Source organism: Camelus dromedarius, chromosome 18, assembly GCF_036321535.1.
Source record: "Camelus dromedarius isolate mCamDro1 chromosome 18, mCamDro1.pat, whole genome shotgun sequence".
Lineage (NCBI taxonomy): Eukaryota > Metazoa > Chordata > Mammalia > Artiodactyla > Camelidae > Camelus > Camelus dromedarius.
Genome location: NC_087453.1, coordinates 28,002,605 through 28,021,213, shown reverse-complemented (window position 1 = coordinate 28,021,213; position 18,609 = coordinate 28,002,605). Strand labels below are relative to the sequence as shown.

Below are 18,609 nucleotides of genomic sequence, written 5' to 3'. Positions count from 1 at the left end.
CGTTTTCCACAAACAGGAGAATATTCAATGATGAATCAAAATGGATGGAATGATCTAAAACTGAGATTTTGCTAAACTGGAAATATTTGATTTATAGATATTCAGTTCATTTAAAGTTAAGAGCCATGAAACAAGATTTTAACTGAACAAGCATAAGGTAATTTTAAAGTGGAGGCCAACAAAATTATTATTACAGGGGAAAAAATTTTTTTTTCTGGTTTATGAGAGTATTTTGTGAGATTAAAAACCAGGGTGATTTTGGTGTAAGACAGCCTCTGCTGGACAGAGTCTGCCATTACAATATTACATCATCTATTTAGAACTGGAGAGACTTGGCTAATTTCTCTAATTCTCTCTACCCAGGGATGGAGGTGGCAGGGAGTGGGAGGGTCGCGGGTGTGCTTTAAAAATATCTATGCCTGACCACGTCCTAGACCAACTGAAACCAAATCTCAGGATCTGGGTTTAGTGCAGTTGCAGTTTTGAAGGCTGACCAGTGATGATAAGTGCTTTCTGAATATTGCTATAAAGATTTTAGCATCATTGAGAAAGATACAGGAGTTTCACAAGCAAGAACTGGTCTGAGACTGTGAGAGGTGCGTGAGCTAGGGAGGTTTTATTCTAATTAAATGGAAAGGCAGTGAAGTTCCTGGGTATTATTATTCAGTTCTGTTTACCTTGGGCTTTTCGTCCAGGATCTGCTGCCGGATCTCTTTGTGTTTCTCTACGAGTTTTTCTTGCCGTTTACTTTGTGCCTCTTCTAACTATAAGAAAGTTACAGAGAAAGTCATTTTCATTCAAACGTTCAAGTGAACACTTTCAGAAAAAGTGAAAAGCTTTCAGGTCTAGGACATACATTTAATTATTCCATATCCTCATCAAGAACTGGCCTTATAGTAAATGTAGGGGACTGTCTGTTAGTGTTGGAGCTGAGTAATGGGCACATAGAGGGTGGGAGTCACGCGATCAGTGGATTATACCATTCTCAAATTTTTGTTAATGTTTGAAAATTGCCGTTGTACCAATTTAAAAAATAATCTAAGTGCCTTTGGAAGTTGCTACCTTCTCTATTGCTGGTGAAAATTAAAGGTTCTTCTGGGAAAACTCCCACTGACATTATGTTTTGGGGTTCCTGACTTTGGAAATGATTCTTAACGTCTATCTTTAGATGAACCTTTTTATATAGAGGTTTGCAATTAAAGCTGCAGAAACACTGATGACAGACTGCCGGCTCTGGGGAACAGCTCTGCTGGGTGCTGGTGATAAATGGTTGGAACAAAGCGTGGCATTTCTCTCCAGAGGCTCACACAGTACTTATCACAGGCCCATACTTGGTTGGCAAAGGAGTGAGAGGTTAATTGACAGGACATACCCTCTTGATGTACTGCACCACCTCCTGAATGTATGACCGGATCATCTCTGTCTTTTCCCTGAAAGCAAATGACAAAGCGATCACGAAAGGAACTCACTCATCATCGACCAACATGGGAACGTCAGCCTTCCAGATGTCAGTTTACAGAACTCTTAACATCCTCCCTCCTGCCGCAAGGCAGGTATCATCCACCAGCTCTGAACAAAGGTCAGGTTCCACCCAAGGCTCGAGCTCTGTTTTCACTAAATGCCAGGAAGGGAAGGTTGACAAGATCTGAAGAGAAGATCTAGCTTTTCCCTTAGGGAAGGTCTTAACTAAGCCTTTACCTAAAGGTCCTGTGTGCACCTCAATCCTTTACTGAGCTGCTCTTTGAGTTCACTGTTAAAAACCTTAGGAAAGGGATCTTTGGAAAGGCTAATTAGAGGAGAATTTCACAGTAGGATCTTTGTATAGTTAAACAGCTGTTACTCTGGTAGAAAAGAAATTAATCCCCAGGTAAAAGGTGGGAAAGGAAAGGTGTTCCTTCTACTCACTCCTCCATCTGGCTTTTGTCTTTGGATTTAGCTTCTGTTATCTTCTCCTGTCTCTTTTTATCCATTTTCTTCTTTAATTCCTTCTTCTCTCTGAAGGCAAAATGGAAGTAAAAGGGAAAAAATGACAAATCAAATAGCAATTTGGGTTTAATATGTTTACCTACACAAATCCATTGTAATGAGAGTGGAAGGCTTACTTCTCACAGATTTCCTTGAGCTTCTTTAACTGATTATTCTGACATTCTTCAGCAACATCCGTCAATTTTTGAATAAGCTGGGGAAAGAAAATGCCAGTTGGCTGTTTTATATTATCACAAACAAAGCAGCCTTCCCCCTCCTCCCCTTCCATGTCAAAGAACAGTTGTCTGAGTTAGAAAATCTGTGATGTTTAACAATCATTAAAACCATCAGGTATCTAACATAGGCAATAAGGACATAATTTAAGACATCACATCATCTAGGCTTTAATGTGAAATTCTACTTCTTATCTGTTTGTAATTAAACAGGATTATTGGGCTGGTTACTGCAGCTTACAGAGTGCAGTGTGGACCCAGGTTTCCATCCCCACTTTATGACTTTCTCAGACTGTGGTTTTGGTCACAGGGCCTACATTTTCTGAGCCTGTATTTTCTTGGTTATAAATGAGATTGTCAATGCTGTCCTCTCTTGGAGGTACTATGAAGCTTAAAACAAAAGTGAGTGTGGTACAACTGTAAGTTATAATCAACGGTGAATTATAATTCTTGATTTCCAGCTATCATTCATCACTTTACTGCTTCAAGGAAGACATGAGTTTCCCCATCTTAGAAACTGATGCTTGTGTCCTTGTGTGGGTAACTTCCAAAGAACATCAGAAATTCTCTTCTGGGCTACCATGTTGGATTTTGAATTTTGCCATATCAGCAATTGTCTTGCATCTATTTTCTTATCAGACCATGTGTTTCAAGAGGGCAGTGACTCTATTTTCATTTGTGTTCTTTGCCCTTCACACAATTTCTAGGCTTCAACAGGTGCTCAACGAATGCTTGCCAATCACATGAGGGTGCTGGTGCCCTCTGGCCCTTCCTCGTTCTTTATTCAACACGAAGAACCTATGGAACCTTCTGCCATTGCTCAGGCAGCGGTAGCAATTGGCCCGGACCCTCCTGACTGAAGCATTGAATAGATGGTATAGGCTTCCAGTGAAAGGCAGCTCTCTGTTCCCCAGAGATGCAGATTCTCAGCTACAACACACGGGGTTGACCAGTTCTATGTAAGTGGTAGCCACAATAGTACCCAGGCAATATACACAAAATACCAGCGAACGTTCATTGATAATTTATACCTGCCAAGCAGAGTTGGAAGAGTTTTAAATATATTAACTTATTTAATTCCAAGAGTTGCCCTGTGAGGTTAGTACTATTTTATTCACTTTAATACGAAGAATCTGACACGCAAGGGGGCTCAAGTTCCGGGCTTGGGGCCATGCAGGAGGTAAGTAGCAGAGCTGGGTACAAACCCAGGTCCATCAGGCTCCCCACCTGCAGCAGCATCATTATGATTTTAGAAATTGTTTTTTAAAAGCCTCCTCTTATCTAAGAGAATAAAAGAAGTCGAGGGAGAAATTCTCTTACAGAATTACAATAAGAATCCACATTAACTTAATATTAACATGAAATTCAATGCACTCATCTGTGAAGTGCACTGAATCTGAACAAATATGAACTGGAGCTTGGGCCCATAGAATATCCATCTGATCACGCAAGAGAGATTGCCTGATCGTGACTGTCACAATTAAACAAATTATGAAATATTACAGCTCAGTTATGCCATTTGTCAAACCGGCTAGATGTAAGATTTCGCAGTGCAAAGACTGTGGCCGTTTCCTTGAGGTTCCCGCGGCACCTCTGTTCTAGCTGAGGATGTGCACACAGTGCCTCCCCTTCCCAGAGGACCTTTCCCCTCCCCTGTTCACTCCCAAGGAGTTACAGAGGGTTATCTGGGGGTTGCAACACCAAAATCACTTATAAGCAACTTCTTAAAAATACAGATTCCAGGGTCTGCTCCTAGGACTGTGGACCTCCCCTCCCCATGTCTAAGGGCAGGGCATGGGAATCAGTGTTTCCAAAATCTGCTCAGATTGGGGGAAGGTACAGCTCAGGGGGAGAGTGCATGCCTAGCATGCATGAGGTCCTGGGTTCAATCCCTGGTTCCTCCATTCAAAAAAATAAATAAATAGACCTAACGACCTCCCCCTCCAAAAAAAGTTTCTAAAAATAAACAAATAAAGTGAATTAAAAAATATATATAAATATATTCCTATATGACTGAAATATTGTGCTGTATACCAGAAATTAACACAACATTGTAAACTGACTATATTTCAATAAAAATATTTTTTAAAAATCTGCTCGGATGCTTTGGATGCTCTGCCAGATTGAGGGGGGCTTCTGAGGACCCGCCCTCATTCTACAGGCCACTGCTGAGTCTCCCAGCAATGCCTCTGAGTTCAACGACATTCATGCCTCTGTCTCCGCGTTCTCATTTCCATCACTCACCTGAGTCCAGAACAGTGTTTTGATGATGCCGACGCCGGCTCACATTTACTGCTTTCCTCCCACCTCCTGCCCTCTTCCTCAGCAACGTAAACACCCCGGCAACGGAGCCTGAGAGGAGCTCTCCCAGCCCTCGTACCCCTCTGACTTTCAGTTCCATGTGTTTTCAGCCCCCACACAACTGCCGGCACCAACCGCCCTCAAGGTTCCTGAGAGGCTTCCTGTCGGCTGCCTCCCCTGGCCTTCCTCTCTGCCCCTCCCTCGGTCCATCTGCACTGGTTCTTTATTTTTCTCAGAATGAGCCCCCCCCCCCAACTTTCCTCCCACAACAGACACCTTTATCTAAACTATTCCATTTGGCCACAATCCAGCAAATATTTATCAAGTGCTTACGAACACCTGGCATTCAAATAAAAGCTCTGAGCTGATGAGTTAGCTTTCAAGATCTTGCTCTCAAAGTGTGGTCCAGGAGTCGGCAGCATTGGCATCACCAGGGAACACATCAGAAATGCAAATTCCCAGGCCCTGCCCGGAGGAACTAAATACAAGTCTGCATTTTAACTAGATTCCCAGCAGATTCATGTGCAGATTATTGAGGAAGATGGAGACGTTTTAGAAGTCCCCTGTTATGGACTGAATGTTTCTGTTCTCCTAAAATAAATATATTGAAATCCTAACCCCTAATGTGATGATATTAGGAGGTGTGATTTTTGGGTGACTAGGTCATGAGGGTGGAGCCCGTGTGAAAGGGATTAGTGTCATAATTATAAGAGACACCCCAGAGAGCCCTCTCGCCCCTCCCACCATGTGAGGACACAGCTGGAAGAGAGCGCTCCATGAGCCAGGACATGGGCTCTCTCCAGACACCAAATCTGCCGGTGTCTTCATTTTGGATTTTTCCACCTTCAGAACTGTGAGCAATAAATGTTCGTGGTTTAAGCCACCCAGTCTCTAAGACACCCTCTCAAATTCCTTCTTCCCCGTCCCAAAAGGGCTTCAGGACTTTATCTGCATGGGTCTTCCTCACCCCAAACTCAGCTTCCTCACCTCTGAGACAAGGATAATGTGTCCCTCCCCAGGGTGGCTGTGAAAGCTGGAAAGGAAAACACACGTGCGATTCCCCGTAAACCACATCATAGGGTCTTAGCTTCGTTTCCTTACCTTCCTGCCCAGAGAAAGGTCCTTCCTTTGCTTTTCGTCCTGTCTTCTCCCCGCTGTGTCAGGACCACCATTTCACTTTCCTCTCTCACACTTTCTTCTGCACTGGATACATTCATTGCCTTTGCACAAAAATACTTCTCTATTTTCTTGTCCTCCCAGATGAATTTTTGCTCCATCTTCGACCTGCCTTTCCTTTCTGTCCCTAAAACGGAAGGCTAATGGCTGCTTCCAAAGCTGCAGTGCCCCAGCCCCAAGAGTCTTCAACCCCACCATCTTGCTTTCACCCCAACTGCTGGAATTCACCTGATTTTCGTGTTAAGATTATAAAAATGTTTTTGTTACTAAACTTATTGGCCATTTCTCAGGATTTAACTTTTATTATTCCAGAGAGTCATAAATTTTATTAGTTCACAGCACTCTTAGGATCTCCGTAATTTTTTTCATGGCACTCTTGGGCCAAAAGAAATAAAAGAACAGTTCTATTTATTATATAATTCGGTCCAAATAACTTAATAGTAGTACTCTGAACAGTATCCAAGAGACGTTGCTCTGGTTTCCTTCAAAAACATAAAATATCCCACAGTGCCCCTGTGACTTCAATGTGGTGCCTCCGAGGGACATGACACATGGCTGGGGAATCACAACTCTATCCTCTTGAGAGGATGCTGGCTGCCAACCTCTCACATAAAACTCTCTCCTTAATTTACAGTATCTTCAGCATTTCCACAGTCACTCTTCTCTGACTCTTTTAAGTGCTTCACTTCATTTCTGCATCAATTACTGCCCTGGGACCAGCTCTAGTTGAGGACAGCTCACCAGCATCTTGACATCTCTACAAACACATTTAGGATTTGTCCCCCCGCAGAAGACAAGGCATCGTGTTTTTCCATTAACTATCATCATTCGGTTGAAAAGCGCACATTACCTTTGACTGCCCTCTGGAGTGCTTTCCCCACTGGGTGAGCCATGGAGATTTGCTCATTTCTCCCATCACTGAGCACCTCCTGGCTTGGTGTTAACAGCACTTTCATTCACACAGAGTCTCGTTAACTCCTGCCTGGACCGGGCAAGTCTTCCCTCCCTGCCCTCAGTCTTTCCTTAGTCCTTCTACTCCATCCAAAATACTCTTCTCTTTGGATGTCCCAGAGCCTTAACTGGCTCTCTATCCTCAGCTAGGTTACGTTCCAGCTGTAAATTTCCTTTCCTGATTAGCGTTCGGCAGACGCAATAAACTAGGCAATGTTTTACTCCCAGACTGTCGGGGGACACACCCGCTTCTGTGCTTTTCCTCGTGTTATTCCTCCACCTTGGCGATACTCCCATCTGCATGGGAGACGGCATGGAGGACATTCCCGTGACTGCAGGGAGTTCCATTGGACTGAGCTGCTTGTCCGTGCCCTGATCTTTTCCACACCAGCCACTGGTGATGCTCCCCTTTGACTGCCCAGATCACGTTGGTCCTTGGCCCCTCACTGGCTTTTTCCATAAGGTACCACTTGCTGAAATTTGCCTTTGTGTGTACATACATTATTACCGCTCTCCCAAAGGATGCCACCAATGTAATGTCTTTCTTAATTCTTTGGAACCCCGGATCTACACAAATCAGGCACTCAAAAATCATTGTGAATGAACTCTTTTAAGAACCACATTGACCCTGACCTTGATGATAGTTACAGAGCATTATGTCCAAGACATGTGCTGTCTTCTCGAAAATACTTTTAAAACTATGTAATTATGGTATTGCACAAGCTAAGTTTTGTTCCTTTAGGAACAAATGCCTTATTTTGAAATTCAGGCATGTGTATTTTTGTAAGTGTGGTTTCTGCATGCAACTAATGAAAACAGAGTTTTCCTAGAATCCCAAAGAACGTGTTTAAAGAAGGACATCTCTGTGTTGAATATGACAAATGACAAGCGTCCTTCCACTCTGCCCAGCTCCCCTCAGTCTTCCCCAACCTCCCACACCTCAGACCCCTCCCTGTAGCTTTCTGTCCTTTCCAGCTATCTTCAAAAGCTCATTCTGACTGAAATTCTTCCCTTCCAGCACTTACTGTTTTCATTTAAACTTCCTCTGCTTAAAATCAGGAGGCAGAATAATGAATATTATGACCTTGTTAATAATACGTCACTATTGTAAGACTCACATTAAACTGGCCATGAGATTATGTATACAAAATATATATGTCTGCATCAATAATGTATCTCTTTCCTACCCTAAAAAGAGAGCGTCTAGGGCTCACCTGTGGGTTTCTCCCTCCAACCTTCCTTCTCCTGGAAGAACTTTCTCTGTTTTCTGAGAACTGGCTCTGTGCCTAATGTGGATCCCATGGAGCCGCTGCATTCTTAACACCCATCCCTTGGCCAAAGTAATGGGTCCAGGAGAGACACTGATCCAGGTTGGACCAGTCATGATCCAACTCCAGCCACAGGTAATTGGTTGAAGGCTGTAAGCTTGGCCAATCATATGACCCTAAAAAGGCTTGCCCTAAGATTTTTCCAACCTGTCATTGGAGAAAGAAATATAACTTAGAAGGGGTTGGTGCCTATCTTTTTTGATAAGAGGAAACCTGTATGCTGCTTTGGAAAAAAATAATACTAGTATGCTAGGAAAAGAGTGAGACAAAGACAGACAGACAAACAGACAGACAGACGTGGAAACGGCTGTAAGTGGCTGCTGGCAGGCATCTCTCTATCCCTTCCCTTCTCGCATGTGGATAAGTCAGTCCTTTCTTACATGACCTAGTCTAAGTTAGTACTTTTCTAGTTTAAGTTAGTCCAACACAGGTTTCTGTCACTTGCAATCAAGAGAATCCTGACAAAAAAAAAAAAAACCAGAAAAAATTTCACTCCTTAACCCTGCAAGAGGATGGAGGAACATCTGAATATTGGGCTTAGGGTTTCTATCGCATGAGGTGTGAAAATAAGACTCAGAAGAGGGATTTTTCACACAGTAATTAAAGTAGTTTTTAACTAACCTAAGGTACTCTTGCTTTTGGTGTGTTTATGAGGATCTACTCATAAGAATTGCTCATTTATGTATTAGCCACAAAACTCAGTGAGGATACAAAAGGAACAAAAGATTAGTTTAGAATTCCTAGGGGAAAAAAAATCAAGAGGTACATGGTAAACTGAAATGCAATAAACAATATTTAATTTTAACTTTCAGTATAATTTTTCTTTCTGGCCCAAAGGAATAGACATATGTCAATTATTTTCCTTGTTTGTTTACCACTCATGACAACCCTCCTAGTTAAATGTTCCAAACCTTTTAAGGAATGAAAAAGAAAAGCCCTGGGGAATATAATTTCATGCTTGTTCTCAGCTCCATGCGGAATTTCACTTGGTTTAGTCATTTGAGGCTGAGGGAATGGTTTCCAAGGAAGAGAATAATTCCTTGACTCTAACTCAAAAGGGATTAAAAAAAAAAATGTGGACAGAAATTGTCATAGTTGGAGCCTTTTCTAAGAAGGACAGTTTTGGAAAATGGGCAAAGAGCCAAGTATAGAATATTCATACTTCAGGCAAACTCATCTTCCTCCCCATCCCACCAATATTTTTAGCACCTTCTTTCCTGCTGGTCAAAGCATCCACTTTGAGTTTACACCATAAATTGTTATTCTTCCTCAAAGACTTAATTTGTGATGCTTCTAAACTAAATAGTGATCTGTAGAGCAAACACATCACTGCCAGTTTAAAAACTAGGTGGATGTCTAACCAGGGGTGTATCCTGGCCATTCAAATTGAGAAATATTCATTCATTCATTCCACCAGTATTTACTGAGCACCTATGATGTGCTTGTATTGATGGTCCAACTCTGAGCCAGCAGACAAGCCCTGTCCAGGTGGCGCTGACCTGCCCCACCAGCTCCCTTCTCTTAGAAGCAGGAGAAAGTCTTGGACTAAAAAGGTAACTGTCTTGATCATTTTCTGAGATAGACTTCTATACCTATACATTTTTTTTTTTTTTTACATTTCCACACCTAAACAGAATTTGTAGCTGCTTATTGGAATCTAAAGGTTTAAAGGATCTTTGGAATTTTCTTTTTACTTGCAGAGCAAAGCAATAAATTGAAGTGAAAAATCCGACCCAGACTCCTGGTCCGTGTCAATCAGTTGGCCCAATAAATCTATAACATTTAAAATTGCTTTTCACTTTTAAATTATGCCAAAGTAAATGCCAGCTTCTTTGTTTTCTGAGAAATATAAATGGGTCAATGTAACAAAGCCCCTTGAATGATATTTCTGGTATTCTTTCTTAAGGCTATCAACTGGAAATATCTTCAAATTTTAAGAAAAATCAAGAAATTTGATAAAGGAAACCCTAGTTGAAGCATTTCATCAACCTCAATGATGTCTGGGCTTTGATGTCTCAGTACTTGGGTCTTGTTTTCTCATCAGTAAAATAGAACATCCAAATTATCTCTAAGGTTCCTTTAATGAATTATAACTATTTTTCTTCGGCTATAAGTATGTTTTTAGAATTCAATGATGATTTTAAAATATCTTGAAAATAATAAAAAATAGATATTTATGGCCATGAATCATTTATTTTAATGATAAAGGATATTTATTTTTATGATAAAAGAAGTTTCATTTAAAATGATTCATACATAGCTTTAGGTAAAAATTTACAGCAGGGAAGAATTATCCTGTTGTAACTATAAAAAGCTAAGGAAGGTACTTTAAGAGACCTTGAAAAGTTGGTACAGTATCACAAATGGTCCATTTGTGGATTTCTTGATTAGATTAAAAGAAAATGAGAAAATGTTTGCATATGATCAAGTTAGTTGAGATCGTTATATGTGATTAAACCAATTGAAAAAAGAAGTCCAAACCACCAAAATTTTAGGATAGGCTTCAGACTTCTAAAAGATGTCAAGACCATTTAATTTAGAATAAATGAAATAACTAAATATTGCTTACCGCTCAGAGGTGGGAAGGCAATAATGCTCAAACTGGAATTTTTCAAATAATTAGCAACCTCATTAAAAGAGGCATGATTTGTCCTGTGGTTTGTAAGTGAAATGGTGCAATGAATCAAGAGCTTAATATTTCACAGTCCATTTGGAAGCTAGACCCAGAGGAGCTGCCCATGAAGATAAATAGCACAGCATGTCAGCTCCTTTTTTTCCTTAATGCAAAATATATCATTTCAAGCATCTCTCACTTGCCAGATGGAGTGCAATGAATTCTGTAATTCCAGAGGGCACAAACTAGATGATCAGACTTGGGGATTCTATTTTGGAATTTTCCTTTCAGCAGCATTTCTTCTGTTCCCTAAGCTTCCTGAAGTTGACACAAGTCAAAACTATTATTTTCTTTGCCTTAGGGATGGGTTCTGTTTACTTACTTTTTTCCTTAATCTTACTTAAATAGTTACGAACTAACACATAAAAATACATCAAGACATATCACATGTGCACACAAAAGGGAAAACAGGGCTTGCTTATTGCTTAAAACTGAAATCCTTAATTGTTATTTTAATGCCTCTGAGAGTTGAATCGTCTCTACATTCTATAAACCAAGTGAAACCCGCACTAGAGTCAGAGGGGGGACTTGATGTGTATTTCTGTTCTAGAAACAAGGATGAAGACACTCAAAAGAGGTGAAATGACTTAGCTAAGGTTATGTAACTAAAAATGGAAGTCATGTCTCTCTTCACTCTAAATCCTGTGTAAACTGTCCTTTGGAAAGAATGATGACTATGATCTAGGCATTGTATTAAATTCCCAAGGATTATTTTATTGAATCTCACATCCAAACTATGAGGGCTGTGTGTTGATTTTGGGGGATAAAAAAGGCCCTAATTCTCCACCATCCCCTGTATTCACACTCTTTGCAATGTGACTGGCAGCTCCCCTAAACAAGAAATAGAGTCTGTTTCCCTCTTTCTTGTATCTGGGCAAGACTTATGACTTGCTTGGAGGAAGACGTTATAAGATCTCTTAAGAGACCTTGTCCAATTCTACTTGCTCTCAGTTGGAAGCCTTTCCCCCTTGCACATGGACAAGCCCGGGCTAGCCTTGCTGGATGATGAGAGATGTGGGTCAGTCACCTGCCTTGGCCAGGTGACAGTCAGTCAACCACACGAAGCAGAACCTCCAGGGGACTGGCAGCCGAACCACAGACACATGAACGAGCCCAGCCAAGACCGGAAGAACCATCCAGGTGAGTCAACTCGAACTGCTACACACAGAATCATGAGCTCAGCAAGCAGTTGCTGTTTTAAGGCAATGAGTTTTGAGGTGTTTATTACGCAACAAAGCTCACTGAAGATAAAGACAGGCTTCACAACCTGTGTTCTTAATCGCGGTAAGCCCCTCAGGGCAGGGGCCACGTTTAGGCTTAGCCCACAGTAATTCCCGCACCAACGAGGACCACAGCAGGCCTTCAATACCTTCGGCTTATATAATTACATAAGCATGTTTTATATGCTCTAATTTGCCAACCTTCCAAAATAGTAAATGGAAAGATATAGCATAAACTCTATGGATCGAGAGAACAAGAGACAATCCATCAGAAAAGCAGGCAATGGATGAGAAGAGTTTGTAGAAAAAAGGAATATAGGTGGCCAATACTCACAAGGAAATATGCTCGTTTTTGATCATAATTAAAGCAATAGAAATGAAGATAAATACCATTACTATCTATCTACCTATCTATCCATAGCTATCTGTCTGTCTGTCTGTCTGTCTATGTAGCTATCTGTCTGTCTATGTAGCTAGCTAGCTATCTATCTAGATCAACCTCAATTCGATTAGGGTCACCCAAAGATGATCAGGAAAATTGACAAATAAGAACACATTCTGACAATCATTTCCTCCCCTATTTCACTACTAAAAGTCTTTTATTTATTTGGCAGTTCTCGTTTGGTGGAGAATGTAAAGCTTTCAGGAAAGCTAAATCATTTATTTCTCAAGAAAAGTGATCCCACATTAAAGTCAGAACGTTGGAGGAAGACAGATCACACTACCACAACTACAGTGGGGCTCCATCCTGGCACTGCAATTACTCCTGGCCCATATACTTCAGCTGGGCAACCACAGAAGGGAGAAAACTCAAGGTTGGCTCCCAAACAGGCTGCAGCATCCAATGGTGCTGAGAGAAATCAGCAGAAAGGAAGACGGTGAGCTCCCTCAGGCTACAGCAGGGTGTCAAAAACTGCAATACACATTTATATTTGAACTCAAGATTCCATAGCCAATTCATGTATTGTAAAAAAAAAAAAAGCATTAAAAAGAATGATTTATACACATTATCTCATTATTCCTCCTTATAGTTCAGTGAAGATTATTCTTATCCTCATTAGACAGATGAGAAAACAGAAGTTCAGAGTGGTCACACAGCTACTCAGTGGGGGAGCAGCGGCCAGAAGTGATGACATTTGTCTCCAGACCCTCACTCACCACCACTCACATCCTGATAGGCCATCCCATTACAAGCTGGAATTCACCCAGAACTTTCACTGTGAAACACAACTTTCAGTTGCCAGGATCGGCAGGGAACTGGGGCACTCAGGTGGAAGGGTGCTAATATTGGTTTGAGGCCCAGGAATGATTGCTGGTGGAACAGGCAGAGGATGTGTGAGAACACCAGCCATTGAGGTCTGTATGAAGGAAGGGAGAGATGAACGGGTTTGGAACACGTGGGAGACAAAATACGAGAAAGAAGAGAAGAGGGGGGAAGCGAAGCAAGATGAAACCAGCCTCTGCAGAGAAAGGAGTATGGTGCTGTGAGAGAAAGCGAGGACATCTTTATCTGATGCCACTGAAACTGGGAAAGAAGAGAGAAGACAAAAGGGCAGGTCAAACACTGCTGCAGCTGGGAAGTGACCCCAAGGACATCACCTCCTCTCACTAGGCTGTAGGTGTTGAGCCTTTAACGTGATGCTGGGGCTGATTCTGAGAGTGATCGAGACCACTCAGAGGGACCCCTGAAGAAACTCTATCACTTATCAAAGTCACATTTAAAATTAAGACCTTACCCTAGTGGTATGACAAAACTCAGGGTCGGCCTATGGCAGCTGATGAAACCCAGGTAAGTTAGAGTAGATTCCCCAATCATATAGCTCTTTCCTGGAACAGAGGTCCTTAGCTGACCCCCAAGATATCTACAAAGAGGTTTTATGGGGTGCAAGAACTCGAATGGGGTCGGGGAACTCACACCTTTATCTTCACTCTCTTCTAGCTGAAGGTAACTGTTTCCTTCTGTCATGGAAACAGGCAGGAAATCACAAGAGATTTCTGTAGGACGTGTGACTTTGTCACCAGTAGATACCCATCCAGCTTGACAGGCAAGCTGTGGAAAGGGGACAACACACTAGTGTTTCCCACGTCAACTTAGAGGAGCTCTACACTTAATCTAAAATGCATTTTGAGTGGGGAAAGGGTATAGCACAGGCGGTAGAGCGCGTGCTTAGCATGCACCCGAGATCCTGGGTTCAATCCCCAGCACCTTCTCTAAAAGTAAATAACCCTAATTACCTACTCCTGCCAAAAAAATAAAAACAAAAAAAAAAATAAAGAAAGAAAATGCATTTTGAGCAGAGATAAGAATCCGTGGCTCTAAAACCTGACTCTGCAACTAGAATGTGTAACAAGTCACCGGGGACTCCTATCAAAATATAAATTGTGATTTAGCAGGTCTGGGGTGGGGCCCAGGGCTCTGCGTGTCCCACAGGCTACCAGGTGGTCTGGGGACCACGCTTTGAATAACCAGGTTGCAGAGCTGTTTGGAGGTTGAGTTTTAAGGGTAATGAGACTTTTGTTTTTAACTGAAGTATAGTCAGTTTACAATGTTCTGTCAATTTCTAGTGTACAGCCATACATACACATACATATTTCCCTTTTCATATTCTTTTTCATTATAGGTTTATAAGATATTGAATATAGTGCCCTGTGCTGTACAGTAGAAACTTGTTGTTTATCTATTTTATATATAGTAGTTGGTATCTGCAAATCCCGAACTCCCAATTTTAAGGATAATAATTCTTACTTGGACAGGAAGAACAAGTGCTTTGAAGCCACAGAGTCTATGAAGCTTGGGGTGCATTTGGCACCTCCTATGATAATATTAACAGTCACCTCAAAAATACTCTCTTGGTTTTTATCCATCTCTATTGTTAGGCAAATTGTCCCCACATCTGTGTCCCCATATCAGTTTGGTCTCATTGATCACATAGGATTAGATTGTAGTACACGCTCTCTGCGTGTGTGCTGACCACATCTCCCTCATCTTCATCCCTGTCTATCAGAGGGTTTGGCGCATATTAAGTTGTAACGAACACGTGGCGGCGAGTGTACTGATGTCGTGGTTTCTTTCTCAATCCTCGAACTGTGGGTTCACATTTGCATTTAATTCCCAAAGCAATTTTTGGAGATAAAATATCTTCTGCTTAATTTTCCTTATCACCCAAATACTCCTTTTTACCTGGGGCCTACTTGATTTTTAATTACACTTTCATTTGTCTAATTTAGCCTAAGAGGCCCGTTTGTAATTCAGAACCACAACCAAAGATAGAATTCACACCTCCAGGTGCCTTCAGTCAAAAGACTTCTACGCAGAACAATTTCTAGTTATTACAAACGGAGTTGACAGAAAAGTCCTGATACACATGTCGGCTAAAGGCATGTCGTATAAACTGATGCCTGAAACGGCCATAAAATAAACCCAGTGTGGTTCTAACTCCGAGGTGTTTCGGCCTTAGCCTTCCTAACAAAGGCCCGCACAGTACATTCAAAGGCACTGAGGCTCTATCTACACCCAAATCCACAATCACAGGGGTGATGGGGGAGCATTTTGAGTAGATTGCTTACATCTGGCCTGAAAGGGTCAAGCTGGCTTGGACGTAGATGCATGCTATTCTGAAAACTCATTAAAGCTTTCGCTCTGGACACATTCATTCCTTCTTGGGGAGAAGGGGCAGGAGCACGTGTTCTGCGATTGTCACCTCCAGTGGGAGTTCCACCACCTCTCCTGCTCCAGTGTCCCTTCTTCATAGGGATTTTCCCACCTATAAGCTAAGCTGGGTTTCCCCCAGCTCCCTGCCACCTGTCTCCTCCAGGACAGCGTCTGTTGAGCACTTTCTATGCCCCCGTCTGGCGGGATTGGACACGGCGCTCACGCTCAGGGAGTCCTCCTGGGATTTTGAGGTTGTGCGGCTGCTTTCTGTGATTTCTGCTCCCCGTTTCTGCAGCTCAAGTCCCCTTCTCCCCAAAAGGCCTTTCTGGGATGTCTGGGCTTCTGTTTTCACCCACACTCTGAATTCTTGCTTCGCGAATCTCCTAGGAGTACTGGGTTTCCCCTCTTACTCTGCCACGTCTCTTCTGAACTGGCAGGCCCCTCTCCTCGGGGAGTGGAGTCTTGCCAGGGGTCAGTGCTCTGAGGAAATGCCAGGTGATTATGGCTGGGTTGCCTAGTCCTTGACTCTGTTGGCCCACTTCAGTCATCTGCCAGAGATCCCCAGGGCTTCTCGCCCTCAGACCACTATCCCTCTGAACTGTGCTTCAGAATGGCCCCTTCCTGGGGCCCCGCTCCTCACCATGAGCCAGGCAGCTCAGCCCCACGGCGGTCCTTGTGAAGGTACTTCAGAGCAGATCACTCCTCTGCTCAAAACCCTCCATAGGCTCCTACCTCACTCTGAATGAAACACAGAGGCCACACAGAGGCCGACGAGACCCGAAGAGATCTGTCTCAGGCCCCAGAAGTCCCACCTCTCTGACCTAAGACCCTATAGTCCTCCTCAAACAGAGCCACCTGCTGGTCCCCCGGCACACAGGCCGTTCCTCACCCAGAAGCCTTTGCGTTTGCTCATCTTTCTCCCCAGGAAAACCTCACCCCATCAGTTTGCACGGGTCAGTCTTTCTCCTCCCAACTCAGATGCTGCCTTCTCAGGGCACCTCTCCCTGGATACTCAATTTAACATTTCAAAGCACGCTTCTCTTCCTCCCCCAACACCTCACCCCCTATTTTCCAAATACAGACTGATTTCTCCCCTAAACCCTGACATATCATATATTTTACCAACTTATTTTGTTTATGATCTGACCCCCAACTGTAGGTTCCATAAAGACAAGAATTGTCATTTTTATCTTCTACTATTTAAAAGTGTTTGCTGAATGGGTGTCTAATAAGTACATGTGGAATGGGTGAGTGAATGAATTAGGGTTTCTTCCAGAGGTGATGAAAATGTTCTAAAATTGGTGATGGTGGTGCATACTTACGAATCTACTAAAAACCATTGAACTGTACCCTTTAAATAAGTGAACTGCAAGGAATGCAAAATAAAGCTCTCTAAAAAGAGAAAGAGGCAGTGTCCCAGCCATGGGAGTGGAGGAGTTGGCTGCGTCCTCTGTGTGAGCAGGTGTGAGGCCGGAGGAGAACCCTGGCTGGAAGTCTGAATTACGAGGCAGCTGCACAAAGGTTCCAGAGTAGGTTCTAAAGCTCTAAAGACTGAGGACCAAGGTTCAAATCCCAATTAATCCACTTTCTTTTTTTTTTTAATTGAAATATACATCGATTTACAAAGTTGGGTTGATTTCTGGTGTACAGAATGGTGATTCAGTTATACATATGTGTGTGTATATATATTCCTTTTCATATTCTTTTCCATCATAGGCCATTACAAGGTATTGAACTGTGCTGTACAGTAGGACCTTGTTGTTTACCTCTTTTATATACCCAAATACTCCATTTTCTGATTGTGGAAATGTGGGAAAGTCACTACCTTTCTCTGTAAGTTTTTTATCTGCCAAATGCGCCGACAATAATAGCAAACAAAAGGGTTGTGAGGATTAAATTGAACAATTTCTGTAAATAGTTTAGCACAGCGCACAGCTCCAAGGAGAGTCCTCAGCACATGGCTGCTATTTTAATTATCATTATTGTTATTATTTTCTGGGGTCCTAGGGATGGGGCACTAAGAAAGACAGGCGGCAGTGGTTGTAGCCGGGTCCCAAGGCCATTATCTCCCATTACAATTCACTTGGATCTTCTTCGGTCTGTCAAAACAATCCCGTTTATAGCAAACCCAACCTCTGCCCGAATGCCCGTGCACCGCCTGGCTCTTACTTGGGTAGTTTACAAACGACTGAACCTAGTGCGCAAGGCGGCCCAGCAAAATCGCGCGGAGCTTGTTCAAAACAAATCCTTGCGCCGCACATTTCGGTGCAGAGCACCGGGTCTCCACAGGCAGGCCTGGACCGGAAGCATCAGCACCGGCAGCCCTGCAGGAGGCCTGCCGAACTGGAAATTCAGGGGAGGGCCCAACAATCTGTGTTTTAACAAGCCCTCCAGGCGATCCTGACGCATGCTCCAGTTGACAAGTGACCAAGTGGAATCCGAGTTTTTGATAAGCTCCTTTCGTGATTTTTGACCTGCTCATTTGCCTACTGTCGGTGAACAACTAGTCCTAGAACCGCAGCCCTGCCCTGGACCGTCTCTTACACGGTCATGACTCCGTGGTCCACTGTGGGGTCTGCACACAGAGAGGGCCCCAGTGTTCTGTGACGCGGGCAGGCCTCCAGCAGTGAAATGAACAGGTGACACAGACACCTCAGTGGGGAGGCTATAGCTCAGTGGTAAGAACGCCTGCTTAGCAGGCACAAGTCCCTGGGTTCAATTCCCAGTACCTCCATTAAAATAAATAAACCCAACTACATCGCCCCCCCAATTTTATTTTAAAAAGGAACAACAACAACAACAATATAAAACACCTCTCAGAACCCACTTCCTCTGGGCACACGAATGTCTATTAAGTGTACTCTCTTGTTTTGTTTTTGGCACAAGCTTGTTTTCAAGGCCACTTTATTGCTTGATTCATTTAATATATCTGTCACCCAATATTTATCATGTCCCCACTATGTGTCAAGGCATCAAAAACAATGGAATGTCACAATCCCTGAGAAAATATTTCAGGGGACAAAACTGCTAAACAGTGAAGAAGATGGCACTGCCTTTTTGGGTAGACAGAGTTCCACATCGGCCATTTAAATACTGACTTTCCCAAATG

General features: G+C 42.7%; 1 protein-coding gene across 7 annotated transcripts in view; it reads right to left on the bottom strand.

The window, feature by feature from the left end:
* PLCB1 (phospholipase C beta 1) overlaps window positions 1-18,609 on the bottom strand; it is a 662,592-nt gene that overhangs the window by 102,801 nt on the left and 541,182 nt on the right. For all 7 annotated transcript variants that reach the window (XM_064475872.1, XM_031434233.2, XM_031434231.2 and 4 more), the window contains exons 28-31: window positions 2,103-2,179; window positions 1,906-1,995; window positions 1,373-1,430; window positions 678-764 (exon numbers count right to left, since the gene is read on the bottom strand). In XM_064475872.1, coding sequence (XP_064331942.1) covers window positions 678-764; window positions 1,373-1,430; window positions 1,906-1,995; window positions 2,103-2,179 — 312 coding nt within the window. The remainder of the gene's footprint in view (window positions 1-677; window positions 765-1,372; window positions 1,431-1,905; window positions 1,996-2,102; window positions 2,180-18,609) is intronic.